The sequence below is a fragment of the Peromyscus californicus genome, unplaced genomic scaffold (genome assembly GCF_007827085.1).
Source record: "Peromyscus californicus insignis strain IS unplaced genomic scaffold, ASM782708v3 Scaffold_8__1_contigs__length_139910024, whole genome shotgun sequence".
Taxonomy (NCBI): Eukaryota; Metazoa; Chordata; class Mammalia; order Rodentia; family Cricetidae; genus Peromyscus; species Peromyscus californicus.
The window spans coordinates 127,283,508-127,294,324 of NW_026294606.1; the positions used below are offsets into that span (position 1 = coordinate 127,283,508).

General features: G+C 54.0%; 2 protein-coding genes across 4 annotated transcripts in view; one reads left to right on the top strand and one right to left on the bottom strand.

Annotated features, from left to right (window-relative positions):
• Mast1 (microtubule associated serine/threonine kinase 1) overlaps window positions 1-6,394 on the top strand; it is a 35,012-nt gene extending 28,618 nt beyond the window's left edge. For all 3 annotated transcript variants that reach the window (XM_052729709.1, XM_052729710.1, XM_052729707.1), the window contains 8 exons: window positions 342-520; window positions 597-844; window positions 1,417-1,623; window positions 1,824-2,053; window positions 2,269-2,391; window positions 2,480-2,616; window positions 4,781-4,968; window positions 5,047-6,394. In XM_052729709.1, coding sequence (XP_052585669.1) covers window positions 342-520; window positions 597-844; window positions 1,417-1,623; window positions 1,824-2,053; window positions 2,269-2,391; window positions 2,480-2,616; window positions 4,781-4,968; window positions 5,047-6,302 — 2,568 coding nt within the window. In that variant the 3' untranslated portion in view covers window positions 6,303-6,394. The remainder of the gene's footprint in view (window positions 1-341; window positions 521-596; window positions 845-1,416; window positions 1,624-1,823; window positions 2,054-2,268; window positions 2,392-2,479; window positions 2,617-4,780; window positions 4,969-5,046) is intronic.
• Window positions 6,395-6,582: 188 nt separating this feature from the next.
• Window positions 6,583-9,429, bottom strand: Dnase2 (deoxyribonuclease 2, lysosomal). Its single transcript, XM_052729711.1, has 6 exons — window positions 9,177-9,429; window positions 8,876-9,056; window positions 8,704-8,782; window positions 8,310-8,474; window positions 8,030-8,227; window positions 6,583-7,351 (listed from the first exon to the last, which is right to left on the bottom strand). Exons 1-6 carry the CDS (start codon window positions 9,269-9,271, stop codon window positions 7,005-7,007), a joined length of 1,065 nt encoding a protein of 354 aa, XP_052585671.1. The 5' UTR covers window positions 9,272-9,429; the 3' UTR covers window positions 6,583-7,004.
• Between the last annotated feature and the right edge of the window lie 1,388 nt (window positions 9,430-10,817).

The following is a 10,817-nucleotide window of genomic DNA, read 5'->3' on the forward strand; positions in this document are numbered from 1 at the left end:
CAGACCTTTGGCACTGGCCTTGCCTGAGGGTGAGGATGACTGTGGGAGCAGGGTAAAGCTGTGCAAGGTCTTACCAGTACTGAGCAACTGGAAGGATGTCTGGCTCAGCCTGGTGCCCGACAGACAGGAGTTGGGGAAGGTAGAGAGCACAGTGGTCAGGGAGCTGGACCGAGTGGGTCTGGAACAAGGCAGGCTTGACTTTGTATGAAGGTTCTGGAGGGCAGAACACAGGGAATTGGAGAACTGAGCAGGCGTGCCCAGGGAGGACAGAGCACGCTGGTTGCAGAAAACTGATTGGCTGTCACGCGAAGGCTACTCAGCATCTCCTACTCCGCTCTTAGGTGTACAGCAGTATGGAGCAGCTGTCGCAGCACGAGCCCAAGACCCCGGTATCCGCATCAGGGGCCAGCAAGCGGGACCCAAGCGCCAAGGGCCCGGAGGAGAAGGTGGCCGGCAAGCGAGAGGGACTGGGTGGCCTGACTCTGCGTGAGAAGACCTGGAGAGGGGGCTCCCCAGAGATGTAAGCTGGACTATAGAAGGGCTCGAGGGCGGGGCCGAATGGGAGTGTCCATTCTGATCTGGCCTCCTCTGTGCAGTAAGCGCTTCTCAGCCTCTGAAGCCAGTTTCCTGGAGGGGGAGGCCAGTCCCCCGCTAGGAGCGCGCAGACGTTTCTCGGCCCTGCTGGAGCCCAGCCGCTTCAGTGCCCCCCAGGAGGACGAAGATGAGGCCCGACTCCGCAGGCCCCCTCGGCCCAGCTCTGATCCCCCTAGCTCATTGGATACACGCCTCCCCAAAGAGGCAGCTCAAGGAGAGGGCACTCCTACTCCCGGAGATCCTGAGGCCAGTGAGTGCCTTCTCTAGCTGTTTTTCCCAGTTTCTCGGGGACGATCTATTGAGCATCCATTTAATGTACATGGTACAGTGTAGGCAAGATCCCACGCACTATTAACGCACCTATCTGAGGGCATTACCAATGAGAATGCCTATCAGGGTCGGTGAGGCTCAGTGTGGAGCCTGGGGGTATGGCTTGAGACCCAGAATTTAGGCCACACAACAAAACTTGTAGCAGAAGTGGTAGTTTGGAGCTGGGTGGTGGTGGTACACGCCTTTAATCCCAGCACACGGGAGGAAGAGACAGGCGGATCTCTGTGAGTTCGAGGCCAGCCTGGTCTACATAGTGGGTTCTAGAACAGGCAGGGTTACATACTGAGACTCTGTCTCAAAACAAACAAACAAATAAATAAATAAAAGCACTCACTACTCCAGGTTGGCATTCAGCCAAACAGAAGGGTGATGGTGCCATCCTGGGCCAGAGGCTGTACTACAGATTCTGTGGCCTGTTCTGTGAAGTTTAAGGAATAGGAATCGTATGTGAAAAGTCCCTGACCTGACCGCTGCTCTTACCCTCTATGGCAGCGGAGCGCTCACACCCAGGTGACCTGTGCCCACCCTCCAAGGACGGAGACCCATCAGGCCTTAGGGCCACCAATGACCTGGTTTTGCGAAGGGCAAGGCACCAGCAGCTTTCTGGGGATCTTGCTGTGGAGAAGCGACCTTCTAGAACTGGGGGCAAGGTTATCAAGTCAGCCTCAGCTACTGCCTTGTCGGTCATGATTCCTGCAGGTGACGCTGGCCCCGCCCACCAGGGAAGGGGCTCCCTGTAGTGTGGTGGGGCGGGTGTGCTTTCCCTGTCTGTGGCTGTTTGCTGTCAGGATGGAGGAATGGAGAACTGGCTATGGGGCTTGGACTTGGAAGGGGTCACAGCTCCTGGGACAGGAGGGTGAGGGCTGTCCTCATCTCTGACCATAGCTTTGTGTCTGCAGTGGACCCACATGGAGGCTCACCCCTTGCTAGTCCCATGTCCCCTCGATCGCTTTCCTCCAATCCATCCTCACGGGACTCCTCACCTAGCCGGGACTACTCACCAGCCGTCAGTGGACTCCGTTCCCCTATCACTATTCAACGCTCAGGCAAGAAGTATGGGTTCACACTGCGCGCCATCCGTGTCTACATGGGCGACTCAGATGTCTACAGTGTCCACCATATTGTTTGGGTGAGTTTCGTGGGCTGGGGAATGGGGGAAGGGAGCTTGGGGTGAAAGGCAGTGTAGTCTAGGTGAGACCTCTCTCACTCAGTTCTCTGGCCCCAGTTTCTTCCTCTAAGCAATGGGGAATAATGACTATTTCATAAAGAGCCAATGCAAAAAATGTGGACTTTTCTTTCTTTTCGACCCTCCAATCATGCCCCTGTGGGTTTTCCCACTTCCAGCACGTGGAGGAAGGAGGTCCAGCCCAAGAGGCAGGGCTCTGTGCTGGGGACCTCATTACCCACGTGAACGGTGAGCCGGTGCACGGTATGGTACACCCTGAGGTGGTGGAGCTGATCCTGAAGGTGAGCGTAAGGGAAGGGGCCTCGATGGGTGGAGGGTGGAACAGGACCCAGCAGCCTCTAATGGATGGCTTTACCTCCCTTCTCCCAGAGTGGCAACAAAGTAGCTGTGACCACCACCCCCTTCGAAAACACCTCCATCCGCATTGGGCCAGCCAGGCGCAGCAGCTACAAGGCCAAAATGGCTCGTAGGAACAAGAGGCCTTCCGCTAAAGATGGCCAAGAGAGGTGGGCGGGGCCATAAGTAGTCTATCCTCTTAACAATGGGTGGGATTAACGCAGAACAGAAGGGTAAGCAGTGGGAGGGAAGCAAAGACCGAGGACCAAACCCAGGCTGGGAAAGTGGGGGATCCAGGGAAGGAGACTATTTAAAATAAAGCATGTGGGTTAGCCCTTGAACAGGTTAGACCTGTTTCAACAGGACTTGGGAGGAGCTGGGATAAAAGATTACTACTGGCTGGGCAAGGGGGTGCATGCCTTTAATTCCAGCAGTCCCCAATCCCCAAGATTCAAAGACAGTGTGGTGGCAGAGATAGGCAGATCTCTAAGTTCAAGGCCAGCCTGGTCTATATAGTGAGCTCCAGGACAGCCAGGGCTATGTAGAGAGATGCTGTTTCAAAAAACAAAAATTGGCCGGGCGGTGGTGGCGCACGCCTTTAATCCCAGCACTCGGGAGGCAGAGCCAGGCGGATCTCTGTGAGTTCGAGGCCAGCCTGGTCTCCAAAGCGAGTTCCAGGAAAGGCGCAAAGCTACACAGAGAAACCCTGTCTCAAAAAACCAAAAAAAAAAAAAAAAAAAAAAAAAACAAAAAAAAAAAAAAAAAAAAACAAAAATTGAAACAGCCAAAGCGAGTTCCAGGAAAGGCGCAAAGCTACACAGAGAAACCCTGTCTCGAAAAAACCAAAAAAAAAAAAAAAAAAAAAAAAAAAAACAAAACAAAAATACTAGTTCCAGGACAGCTAGAGCTGTTACACAGACAAACCCTGTCTCAGGGGAAAAAAAAAAGGCTGAGCCACCAGGAATACAGTTAAGCAGACCATCTGGTGAGGGCACCCCTGTAATTCCAGCTCTTGGGAGGCTGAGGCAAGAGGATCTCTGGATGTTAAAGGTCAGTGTGGGCCCATACAGTAAGGGAAACAAAGAAACACAGTCGGACATTATTTAGTGATGGAGGAGTGTTACTAAAAATGCATCCTTACTTATAGGATTTCCTTCGGTGAATATCAGAGTGAATTTACACAGCTCACCTATAAGGTCACTAGGCCATATACTCATATAGGACTAACATAGTGTGGGTATTTGGAAACCGGTTCTATTATGAGCATGACTAATTTCTTCTCTCGTACATCGGAAGAGCTAAGAGTGTTGCCAGGAGTGTTGATATGTATGTGTGTGTGCATACCACAGAGGTCTTCATACCACGGAGCCACTTCCCCAGATCCAAGAGAAAAGTTTATTTATTTATTTAAAAATTTAAAAGATTTTATTTTAATTATGTGTAGGTTTGCGTCTGTGAATATGAGTGCAGCTGCCTGTGGAGGCCAGAAGAGGGCATTGGGTAGATTTCCCTGGAGGCTGGAATCACAGGAATTATGAGCAGGCTGTCCAACAGAGGTGCTCAGGTCCTCTGCGAGGGCACTATATCCTCGTAACCACTGATCCATTGCTCCAACCCCAAGAGAACAGTTTTGTTTTAGATTTTTAAAACTTGTATTAGGGTTTTGATGGCTTCTATTTATGTGTACCACATGTGTACCTGGTGCCTAAGGAGGCCAGAAGAGGACGCCAGATTCCTCTGGAACTAGAGTTACAGGTGGTTGTTAGATGCCATGTGGGTGCTGGGAATCCAACCCTGGCCCTCTGAAAGACCAGCCACTGTTCTTAACTGCTGAGCCATCTCTCCAGCTCCAAAAAGAACAGTTTTGACAGCTCGCTGTAGTGGCACATGCCTTTATTCCCAGCTCTGCAGTTGGAAGCCAGCCCGGTATACATAGTGAGTTTCAGGACAGCCAGAGCTACAGAGTGACCCTGTCGGGGTGGAGGTGGGGGCAGTTTTGATCCCTGGGTTTGGTCAGGAGTGAGGGTTTGAGTGAAGGAAGCAAATTAATCCAGTAAGTGGGTTGAGTGCAAAGGAGCGTGACTAGATTGTGGGAGGGGCCGGAAGGGCCCCATTTTGTTTGGACGGGATTTCTGACTTGGATTCCACGGGGCCAGAAAACAGTAGGCATGACCATCCAGGATTGAGCCAAGACTTCTGTTTTGATAGATGGGTTGTAGGAAAAGGGAGTGCTGGAACGGGTGCATGGTTACTGGGCTGTTGTGCAGTCCAGAAGCGGGAAGACTCACAGTTCCGGAGTTAAGGAGAGGTGACCCTTCGGTATTTATCCCCCAGCAAGAAGCGTAGCTCCCTCTTCCGGAAGATTACGAAACAGTCAAACCTGCTGCACACTAGCAGATCGCTGTCCTCTCTGAACCGGTCCTTGTCGTCCAGCGACAGTCTTCCCGGTTCGCCCACGCACGGACTACCGGCACGCTCGCCCACGCATAGCTATCGCTCCACGCCTGACTCCGCCTACCTAGGTAGGTTCTGCGCCTGCGCGGGGTAGGGGACTAGGGCACGGTGGTGCTCAGAATGCTTGCACCTTCTCTGGCCTGCAGGCGCCTCGTCACAGAGTAGCTCCCCAGCTTCCAGCACGCCCAACTCCCCCGCGTCATCGGCGTCGCACCACATCCGGCCCAGCACTCTGCACGGGCTGTCACCGAAGCTACACCGTCAGTACCGCTCTGCACGCTGCAAATCGGCCGGCAACATCCCGCTGTCACCACTGGCGCACACGCCATCCCCGACGCAGGCGTCGCCACCGCCGCTGCCAGGCCACACTGTGGGCAGCTCGCACACCACACAGAGCTTCCCAGCCAAATTGCACTCGTCGCCTCCTGTTGTGCGCCCGCGCCCCAAGAGCGCAGAGCCACCGCGCTCGCCGCTACTCAAGCGCGTGCAGTCAGCGGAGAAGCTGGGGGCTTCGCTGGGCTCAGACAAGAAGGGTGCGCTGCGCAAACACAGCCTCGAAGTGGGCCACCCGGATTTCCGCAAGGACTTCCACGGTGAACTGGCGCTACATAGCCTCGCCGAGTCCGATGGCGAGACACCTCCCATCGAGGGTCCTGGGACGACCCGGCAGGTCCCTGTGCGACGCCTGGGCCGCCAGGAATCGCCCCTGAGCTTGGGCTCGGACCCCTTGCTACCTGAGGGTGCCCCGAGGCCAATGGTGTCGAGCAAGGAGGAGTCCCCGGGAGGTGCAGAGGCTTGCACCCCGCCTCGCGCGACAACCCCCGGGAGCCGGACCCTGGAGCGTGACTTGGGCTGCACGAGGCACCAAAGCGTGCAGACTGAGGATGGCCCAGGTGGGGTCGCCAGGGCTTTGGCCAAGGCGGCGCTAAGCCCAGTGCAGGAACATGAGACAGGCCGGCGCTGTAGCTCCAGTGAGGCAGGCACACCCCCGGTGCCCATCGTTGTAGAGCCTGCCCGGCCAGGGGTCAAGACCCAGACACCCCAGCCTCTGGGCACAGACTCCAAGGGATCGAAGGAACCTGTCACCCAGGTGCCTCTAGTGCCTGATGCGCCAAGGGGCCGAGAGCGCTGGGTGCTCGAGGAGGTGGAAGAGCGGACCACACTAAGCGGACCTCGCTCCAAGTCAGCTTCCCCCAAGCTCTCTCCCGACCCCCAGACTCCAACCCTAGTCCCAACCAAGAATGTGTCCCGCAGTGCAGTCCCTCCGGCCCCACCTGCTTCCCTTGCGGTCCCGGGCACCAAACATGAAGCAGCGTTGAACTCCCGGTGTCCTGCTGAAGCTGTGACTTCCGCAGGCCTAACCAAAAGTGGAGCACCCAGCCCCGCACCTCTAGGCCCGTAGCGGAGCAGGCCTTTGGTCCTGTATGATGTACAGGATGTACAGATGCCTGTATACATATGTACACATATAAATAAAGTGCCCGTGCCACCTGAGATTTCTGGGGCTCACATTTCCTCCCCGGACAGGGGATGATGACGGCTCCTGTGCTTGGTACAAGTGGGAAGTCAAGCTTCCTAAGTCCCATCCACTGCCAGTTCCTCACATGATAACAGCTTGGGGCAGACCTCTTAGGAAGAGGTGTCCCGCCACTGTTCTGTGTCTTAGTGTCTGAAGAAAAAGGTAACTACTGGGTTCCTTTTATTGACAGCCTCTAGAGACATGTGTTGTTACACCATGTTGCAGATCATTTGAAAGCCAGAGAGGTTAAGGCACTATTAAGGTCTCCAGTTAGGAAGGGGCTGAACTGGTATTCAGATTCATAGCCAGGGCAGAGGGTACTGTAGTTCAGCAGCTTGTGTAGCGTGTGGCGGGCCCTGGGGTTCAACCCACCAACAAACCATCCCCCAAAACAAATTCAAGTCCAAGCTTGAGGCGGGGTTTCTCTGTGTAGTCCTGGTTATCCTGGAACTCATTTTGTAGACCAGGCTGGCCTCAAACTCAGAGATCCTCCTGCCTCTGCCTCCCGAGTGCTGGGATTAAAGGTGAGCACCACATCACCCAGCCAGTCCCTGAGTCTTAGTTCTTGCTCTGCTGGGCTTTTGGTCAGCTGTCCTCGCTACAGGGTTTACAGGCCTTCACCAGGGACTGGAAGGCCTTCCAAAAGGCAGGCAGCCGGGTACACAGTGTGCCTCCACCTCGGTGCATCTCCCCCAGGTTCCGATTCATGTCACCCACACAGGCCCAGGGCCCTTGAGGGGCCACACACCATTTGGAGTGGTCCTCTGTAGCACTGAAAGTTGGTGCAGACGGGCCAGGAAAGCCTGTCTGAGCCACATCAAGAACCTCATGGGTCCCGGAGCAGTTGGAAGACAGGGTGCCTTGAGAATTTGGCCAGAACTGGACCTGTAGGTTGGTGTCGAGGGCTGCTGCCAACCAGCCCGAGTACAAGTCTGCAGAGGAAGAAGGAGAGAGCAAGGGGAGGGTCACTGCGGGTCCCTCGGGCCAGTTTCCTCCTGGGAGCTCACTGTCTATTTTTGGAATGATGTGAACCTAAATAGCCCTTATCAATATGTCAGGTCACATCTGCAATCCTAACACTCAGAAAGTTGGAACAAGAGGATCTCAGATGGAGTCTAGCCTGCAAGGTACAGTGAGACCTTACCTCAAAACAAAAAAATAGGCTGGGCGTGGTGGCCCAAGCCTTTAAAATCAGAACTCAGGAGGTAGAGACAGGTGGATCTCTGTGAGTTCCAGACCAATCAGATACACATTGAGACCCTGTCTCAAAAAAAAAAAAAAAAAAAAATTGTCCTTATCAAACGATTTCACAGCCCTCTAAGGGAAGCATCAATATCCTAATATTTCAGATGAGCAGACAGACTCAGGTCATATCATATTGCACATCCAGAAACCAATATTTGGATCTAGGTCTGCTGGCCGATCTTGAACTGTTATCTTAGCCTCCATAGTGCTGGGATTAGATATGTACTGTCTGCCCAGCCGGCCTGTTGGCTGTTAGCTACTCATGGCTGTTACTGTAATATGAATCCCAAAGACATCTGTGTTCTAACTGTGGCTTGCCCTCAGGCTTGGGGATATTAGGGACCTCCCTCAACACCAGGACTCACCATCTCCAAATTTTCCAGATTTGGCAAAGCTCCAGAAGGAGGCCCCGGCTTGTGAAGTGAGTACTACACTGTTATTCCAGGGCTCATGGAGGACATGGTGGCCCTTGATCACCTCCTGGAGGTCAGGTAATTTCTGGGCAAAGATGCCTTCCAGCTTGTGGTCATAGACCAGAGGATAGGTATAGGTTAGCTGCTTGCCTGGAAGTCAAGGTGAGGAAAAATGTGAGACTGGTCATTCCAAGCAGTTTGAGACGTATACCACCTCAACGATTCTACTCACCAATCTTGAGAAACTGGGTGAAGGGAAAGGACACACAGAGTAGGGTCTGGCCATAGGTTCGAGCATTAGGAGGCCAGCTGTATGCACCAGAGGATGCTGGGGGTGGGAAGCGTGGCACACTGTGGATCAGCCAGAAGCCCCCTTCTTGGTCGAGGAGCAGAACACCTGAACCAGAAGAGGGAGGTCAGAGAAGCTGCTGAAAGTAGCCACTCAAGCCAGCCCATCTGCAACCAGGTGCGCGGTCTAAGGTGGCTGGAGACTTAGGTACAGGCAGAAAAACCAGGCCAAGGGTTTGATGGGGCAGATCCCCCACCCTTCATGCAGGTCAAAGGCTGGTTTGGGTAAATTTACAAGAAATTCGGGGCAGCTCCACGACCACCAGTCCAAGCCTCACCCTTTGTATGCCCACGGCTGTAAGAGTCCCAAGCTGAGCTGGATTTAGGAGGCTGGTCGTTGTAGAGTAGAAAGGCCAGCTGGGAGAATGCAGAGAGGCGACATAACTATCCTCCCTTCCCCGTGGAACCCACCACAGTGACCCAGCCCGGGTTTCCACAGCACCCAGTCACCTGGCTGGAGTTGTCTCGGTACAACGGCAGCAGGCTGCGGCCCACGGCTCCCTCTGAACTGTTGATGTACCCCACACCGTCGCGCCAACCCTCGGAGCTCTGGTCCATGTATTTATACTTCAAACCCTCCCATGAACTATCCCCAGACCCGCTGTGAGCTGGCAGCTTGTATACCACGAACCTGGAGGTCAGGGAAGACAGGAGGGGGGGGGAGGGATCTGAGTCGAAAAGCGCTTCCACCCCAGTGCCCGTGCCGGTGCCCACGCAGCCGTAGGGGGCAGTCCGGCAGCTACTGGCTCACCAGTCCACCGGCCGCCCGGAGTCTCCATAGCAGCTCAGGGCTTCGGCAGGGACCCACAGCAGCGCGGCCAGCAGCAGCGAGCTCGGCGCTGCCATGAGGCGACCGCGACGGAATCTGTGCAAAGACCCAGGATGGCCGGGTCACGAGGCCCAGACTCACTTCCCCTTAAAGTCCGCTGAGACCCGCCTGGGTCAGGGCTTTCAGGGCGACGCCCGCGAGGCCGGCGAGCGCCGGAGGCGGGGCTTCCTTTGGTGCGGTCCCTCCCGCGGACCCCGCCCCTCCAGCGCCCACCCCGCCCTCCTGCTTCTGGCGACTCAGCTCCGGATAGGCTCCACCCACGGACACGCCCCGCCCTTAGGCATGAGCTGTCAGATGATTCCTTAAAGCTCTCCAATTTCTGAAAATAATTTCCCCCATTTCCGCTCTACAACTCAGGCACATTTTGGGGGGTAGGTATCTTTGCCTGTATGTATGTTTGTGTATCATTTGCGTGCCTGGGCAGACCCAACTCTTTTTCCCTTTCTCTTTTTGTTTTGTTTTTTATTTTTATTTATATTTTGTTTTTTGAGACAGGATCTCACTATGAACGCATAGGGATCTGCCTCCCTTCTGCCTCTACTTCTGGAAAGTTTGTTTTAAATGCATGCACCAATCACCCTTGTCCTTTTTTTTTTTTTTTTTTTTTGGTTTTTTGTTTTGTTTTGTTTTTTTGAGACAGGGTTTCTCTGTGTAGCTTTGCACCTTTCCTGGAACTCACTCTGTAGTCCAGGCTGGCCTCGAACTCACAAAGATCTGCCTGCCTCTGCCTCCCGAGTGCTGGGATTAAAGGCTTTTTTTCCCCCTCTGACAGTTTTCTGATTCCTTCTCTGACCTTTTAACACTGTGGTTGACCCTTGAACTCCTGATCTTCCTGCCTCTACAACCCAAGTGCTCAAATCACAGAGATGCTCGACCACATTGTATATATGTGTAAGTGTGTGGGCACATAACAGGGCACCCAAGTGGAGGACAATCTGTGTGAGTTCCCCTTTCTGCCGTATGGGATTTGGGGATCAAGCTTGACATCAGACACCTTTACAGGCTAATTCATCTTATTGGCTCTCCTTTTTTTGAGGCAGGTCTCATTGTAGCTCAGGCTGGCCTGGAACGCTCAACTCTTGTTCAGCCTCCTGAGTGAGTATTGGGATTATAAATATGAACTATCCTTCCAGCTTTTTAAATTTCATTTTTGCATATCTGTGCATGCCCTCGTGAGCTTATGTATACCATATGCAGGCTGGGCAGATGCCCATAAGTGTTAGATCCCTGGCGCTGGAGTTACAGGTAGTCGAAAGCACTATTTGGGTGCTGGACCTGAACTCAGGGCCTCTGGAAGAGCAGCAGGTGCCTGTAACCACTGAGCCATCCCTCCAGTCACCACCCCTGCCTGTGCTTTTGGTTTTTGACAGGCTTTCACTCTTGGCCCAGACTAACCTCTAACTTACCATCCTCCTGTCTCAGCCTCCCATGTGCTGGGATTCCCAGTGTGAATGGGCCACCACAGGCAGCTGGGTCATCCCTGCTTGCTTAGGCACATTGCTTTCTGCGTCCTCTGTCCATTCTGCAAGTTTTCTCGTCTCCCTGTGACACTGACCAAGAGTC

Bases quoted from the DNA above. Each gene is read 5' to 3' on its own strand.
- Dnase2 (XM_052729711.1), bottom strand. From the start codon at position 9,271: ATGGCAGCGCCGAGCTCGCTGCTGCTGGCCGCGCTGCTGTGGGTCCCT. The intron at 8,783-8,875 runs GTGACTGGGTGC...GCATTCTCCCAG, and splicing joins ACCGAGACAACTCCAGCCAG to CTGGCCTTTCTACTCTACAA. The intron at 8,228-8,309 runs GTGAGTAGAATC...CTTGACTTCCAG, and splicing joins CACCCAGTTTCTCAAGATTG to GCAAGCAGCTAACCTATACC.